Raw genomic sequence first — 6,000 nt, 5'->3', positions numbered from 1 at the left:
CTGAGTTGCCGCCATGTGATTGGCTGATTAGAAATTAAGTGTTAACGAGCAGTTGGACAGGTGTACCTAATAAAGTGGCCGGTGAGTGTAAATGACATAGTAATTGAATTATTATAACATGTCATAATGCAGTTCATTTTTTTTCTTTTGATGGGGCGGGATCTTGATCACTGCGTTTCCATTGCAAATGTGCACAAAACTTTGTTGATATTCTGTTAATGTCGAAAAAACAGTTTCACAATTGCGGTGTTGCCYTTAAGTAAGAAAAGCTATTAAAGTCACACGTGAATGTGTTTGTTCTTGTGATAAGTCATTACAAACATGGTGGCAATGGATGTAAACACAAAATTGCTACCACGGCACTAGCGCTCACCATCAGAGGAGACGTCGGCGTCTTATCGAGGCTTTCACATGACAAGCCCCTTATATTTGGGAGTGGCTGCGTATGCTGCGTTTTGGGGAAATTGTAGTTGGTGAGTTTACTACTTTCTTTTACTACTTTGTTGATTTTACTACTACTTCTACTTCCTGTTGTCTTCTTCATCATTGTCTTTTTCGCCAGTAGAAACAGCCGGTTGTTGATCACGTGACTCCCGTGATGCGAAAAAAGGGTTTCCATTACAGAATTGCGAAACACACCAATTTCGATACGGCCAAAAAACCACCTCATCCTAGTGCAAAAACATATTGTAGACTAGACATGGGTTTTTACGATGTAAAAACAAGTGTGCATTGCCTTGTAGCATGGCTTTGCCTGCAGCATTGGACTTGCAGAATGAACTTTGACCAAGTCCAAATGTGTTTTCTATACCAGATTGTGCCTGTCACGTCAGCAGGTGTTTGTAATTAAGGTAATTGTGTGACAATATTAAGTTTGAAGAGATTTTTTGTTAAAGTTGCATTAGCTGGGCTTTGAACTCTGATCTCCCGCACAAAAGTCCATGACATGGACCATTAGACCAGTGGAGCTGTGGCAGAGGGTGGTGCCAGGGGTTGGTTTGTATGTGTGCAGAAAGAGGCCACATTGCCAATGCAATATTTGTTACTAAACTGCAATATATTCCAACAATGGACAATATTAAGACAGTATTACAGTAAAACATCAAAATACAATCATATTGATATTGTAATCACTGAACTACTGAGTTTAAATGTTATGAAACTATGGTGCAGTACCATATTGTGTAGATGCAGCAGGGGCCAGTATTGGACCAATACAAGGCTCCATTGACTGCCATTATAATTTATTAAACATTAATATTTCAAAAACTATAAGTTTTACAGGCACCAAAAGACATAGCCATCATTTGGCACAGGAGCTTTACAGATATAAATTACAATAGCAGCTCTAGGACAAAGTATGCAGGAGGAGAAGCATGGCAAAGTTGAGATGACTTGGATGGGAAACGAATCACAGTAGTGTGCATTGCATTGTGGCAATGCACATTGATAAAAGGAAGTTTTTTTCTAAATTGACATGTTTCCATTGAGCAAATTTATTTTCAAAATTCTAGTTTGCGCATTTTCATGGTCAATGGAAACGCAGCTACTGTTGGCTTTGGAWAGCCATTATCACACATCTCAACCAACCTTTGCTACACACATGAGCCCTATCAGAAAATGAGCAACAAGATAATGGGCATTTTTATTTTAAACTCTTCCAGACATCTGGATAGAAGTAAAGTTATCTTTAAACCCTGCAATCCTGAATTGTCTTGTAACACCAGAGTAGTTGGATCCTAAAATATCACTTAAATTCAAAACACACCTTTGAGTCGCTCACCGAATAGTGGAGGGTTCTGCAGACAAAGCTTGTCAGTGTGTGTTAAAAAATAGACAAGCTCAAGACGGGCTTGCCTTATTTCTTAAAAGTATTTGAAAATGCTTTGAACCTGTACCTTTAAAAAATAGCTACTCTAAACATATTTGATTGATAATGTAATTGTGTGAACCAGCACTGGTTTTCTTTAGTGTTTTTCCCCCAAAAGCTCCAACAGTGGAAACCACCCGAGGAAGGTGCTTCGAAAAGTTTGTGAGATGAAGAATGATAGGTTGATGAGACGAAGGTGAAAGGCAACAGCAGCTCCATAATTACCATGGAATTGTCACCAAATCTAAAAATAATACAGATAGTTATGTCTAGAGGTGGGCACATTGCTACCAAAAAGTTAGCTTTGCTAACTCATAATCCACTAACAAAAACCATTATTTCACCAACTCTCAAAGCTTTTTTTGGGGTTTAACTCTAAACTCTAAAAAAAAAGTTAGTGGAAGATAATGCTAAACATGTAACGACTGTCACTGGTCTCATTCAGCAGAAACTGGTCTGCTAGTGGTTTTCAAAGTTAGTGAAAAATCTAATCGACTTGACAAAAAAAATGTATTCCACTGTCAGCTGATAGTGGAACCAAACCCACCACTGGTTATGTCATTAAGCTCTTCCTTAGAGTATTTAGTATTAACAGATGTTTAAAGATAATTTTGGGTAATAAATAAAGTGATTAACTGTCTGAGTATCTAAATATTAAATTTTGTATGAGGAACAAATCTATAATTAAATGTAGAAAAAATGCGAGAAAAATCCTTGTTTCAACTCATTCTAGTGTTTCACCTGATTTATTTCCAGCAAACAGAAAATCCACCCTGCAGAGTACCCATGTATTATTCAAATGCAGCGGGATAGTTCCATCATTGTCTGAGCTGCTGTCTCCCCCTCCGTCTGCTTTTTTCTGGAAACAAGAAGCTCTATGTTCACTGGTTACTGAGGCYTCGTGATGCATTTGTTGACAAACCTTCTCTTTTTCTCCTGAAACAACAACGGCAATGGAAACAACCAGTCGGTCGTCTGAGGTGAAAAGTTATTTCTTCCATCTCCAGGTGAAGAAACAAAACAAACAAACTGAGAGCAGAGTTAATCTTTCATCACTGAAGGCCGAGCACGATACACGCAGGAGCCGCGTCAAAGTCCAAACATCTTGAAACAGTCYCATGAGACAGAGAGGAGACGGACATGGAACCATACACATCTCAGCTGATGGACAAGAGACGTGACACACAGGAGGAAGAGGAAGCTGCAGGAGTTTAATGGGCTAAATCAAATCTTTACTTTCATAATACAAACAGAAACCCTTTGAAATATACTGTATTTACATTTTGTAAGAACTATTTTTATCATTATTATTAGCTGTTTAATTCATTTAGAATTGCTTTTTGTATAAATGATTGTGGAGATTAYGTAGAACTGGGAAATATGTGACATGGATTTGGACCAGCATGCAGTGGGCATGTTTTTTTTTTAACCAGAGCAGAAGAGGTAGTGGTTGAACACAAATGCTTGTTTGTTTTGAGTAAATCCTGAAAGGAAAACATCCACACGGTTTTGGAAAATGGGCTTCTTTTGCCTGTACTGAATGAATGAATGAATGAATAAATAAATAACTACCCCATTGCAATAATGGCCTTTTAAATAATTTAACTTTTTTGTTTTTTCCACTTAAATCTTTGTTTTTTACAAACATATAAAACAGAAATTGAACAAGGAGCTGCCTGTTGAGAGTATGATTTGACAGTTTCACAATCACAAATTGGTATATTTGTCTATTCATTCTCATTCTGTATTTATATCTTATAGAGGGTCCATTTCTCCCATTTTCTCCACAATTATGCCTCTTGTATGTGTGCCAATTTTTCCATCTAGAATATATTTTCAAATTGAACTTTAAAGGAAATCTCCACTATACACTTAAAAAGCTATTAATTAATTGGGATTCCTTTATTTGAATGATCTCTGAAATTAAACCTTATGACAGCAAAAAGCATACWRATCGTGTAATCGTTCTGGACTTTARGGTTAATTGGCAAAAAATAAAATWAATCATTTTCAGGTTTTATGAATATTGTAGTATTTGATGTTTGTTTTACAAACTAACAGTATTTATCAGTATTTAGTAGTACTGATTTTGAAATTTTTATTTGAGATGTAGCTGCTTTGTAGTTTATCAACACTGCATGTTTAAAGCATGAAGATTAAAAATACAGAAACATGATTAAGTTGCATCATATAAATTACAATCAAAAACAACCATTCATTTCCCATAATGCAACTGAACCTTGACACCAAGCTTATTATGGCATACTCCCTTTACAATAATAATTTAGGTTAAAACTTTTATCTTTGTTGTGAAGGTGAGAGGAAAGTTTTGTTGCTCAAATCTATCTTTTAAAGCTCAGTTTGTCTCATTACTTTCTCCTAAAATTCACTAAGAGCAATAAGTGAGACAAGAGATGAAGTCCTGGTGGGAAAAGCTAACTAAAGTTAGCTTCACTAAGTCTTAATCCAGCTAAAAATATAGCTTCGCTAACACTAACAGCTAATCGCTAAGAAGACCTTCCCTCAGTCTGCTTCACGACTTCATCTTCTTCCGGCTGATACTGATAATTCAGACACAAACCTGTTGATAATTTGTTAGTTAGTTGGCCATTTTGAAGTTGGCAAATCCTAATTTAGCGGAAGCTAACTGGTATGCTAGTGGTATAGAAAATTAGCAGCTATTAGCTTATCACAACCATGCCCACCACTGAAGCTGCTCTTATGGTTTTATTATATTTTTAGAGCCATGGTGGTGAAATAATCTGTTTCTTTACTAAAATAACAATACCACAAAAAATGTAATTAATATATTCCAAACATTATATGTTTCATACATAAAGTACATAAAAACAAATGTGGAATCAAAGTTCTTTACAGAAGAGAAAACGTGCACGATTTCAATGAACTAGCTTTGACAATAGTTGTTTATTCTTTGTACAGTAAACAAAAATATTCTAATATTACATTGACCAACTTTTCTTATGAATCATCTCAGTTTGCAATAACATTCATAAAGAGTTCACTCAGATATGAAATAGTTATTTTATGTTGAAACAGTTTATTCACAGGGGGAGATTAGACTGGAAATTTAGATTTTTGTTTGTTTTGCACATAAAATAATGGAAACTAAAGCAACTCTGAGGCTTCATGTGCTCAGACTAAAGCTTCAAGAAAAAAAAAAAACTGTCTCATTTAATTTCCTGTTTAAGCCGGAGAGGTTGTAAGGCTGTGAGGAGTGTTTTAACATCCACCTAGATCAGGCTAATTCATTTTAAATAACCTTTTAAGTGACTGAAAATGAAACTACAGCTAAGCTAAAAACAAAAACATTTTTAATTTGCTTTGGCTGCTGCCATTCGGGCTGTAACATCACTGTTGATTCTCGATTCATTGTAGATTATAAAGGATTAAAATGGTGATATTGATGGCAGCGACAGCTCAGACAGTAAGGTCCTGGGTGACAGTATCTGTTCATTCACAACAAACCCTCACTTTTATCTGTCGGTTTTATCTATTTGAACATTGAGTTGAAGGCTCGCCCGATGATGATCCTGCGGACTTCGCTTGTGCCCGCGCCGATCTCGTAGAGCTTTGCGTCTCGCAGGAACCGCCCCATCGGATAGTCGTTAATGTACCCGTTCCCACCTGTTGGAGAGCAACACAGGTCAGGTACGTTACAGATAGTGACTAACTTCTGTTTGTTGATGAGAGAGTGAAAACATGTCCCACTACCTTTGTTTAATTATTATATGGACTAAATTTAAGCAAATTTAAGTGTTGGAGTGGACGCAATACAGTATTAGAGTTTCTCATTAAACAGGACAACAAAGAACATCAGTGCCTAAAATGTTTATTTACATCAATATTTTTTATTTAAGATTTAAAAAAAGACCAAAATTCATCATAAATGTGTTTTTCAGGGAAGATGAAAATCTTTTTCATTAGTGATGTTCAATACATCAATTTACTTTCTGACTCTGATACCAGGTAAAAATGGTATTGGTGATACTGATACAATACCGATACTTTGTGCAAATACACATAATTTGTTTGATATACAGCGGGTAAAATAAGTATTGAACACGTCACCATTGTTCTCAGTAAATATATTACTAGAGGTGCTAATGACA

General features: G+C 35.9%; 1 protein-coding gene across 1 annotated transcript in view; it reads right to left on the bottom strand.

The window, feature by feature from the left end:
* Positions 1-4,664: 4,664 nt before the first annotated feature.
* The window catches only part of ivd (isovaleryl-CoA dehydrogenase), an 11,506-nt gene continuing 10,170 nt past the window's right edge, over positions 4,665-6,000 (bottom strand). Inside the window, exon 12 of the mRNA XM_014014259.1 lies at positions 4,665-5,515. Within this exon, the coding sequence (XP_013869713.1) occupies positions 5,382-5,515 (134 nt within the window). The 3' untranslated portion in view covers positions 4,665-5,381. The remainder of the gene's footprint in view (positions 5,516-6,000) is intronic.

This window comes from Austrofundulus limnaeus, unplaced genomic scaffold (assembly GCF_001266775.1).
Source record: "Austrofundulus limnaeus strain Quisiro unplaced genomic scaffold, Austrofundulus_limnaeus-1.0 Scaffold2, whole genome shotgun sequence".
In the NCBI taxonomy this organism is placed as follows: Eukaryota; Metazoa; Chordata; class Actinopteri; order Cyprinodontiformes; family Rivulidae; genus Austrofundulus; species Austrofundulus limnaeus.
Note: the sequence above shows the minus strand (reverse complement) of the source record. Positions and strands in the feature narration are given on the sequence as shown.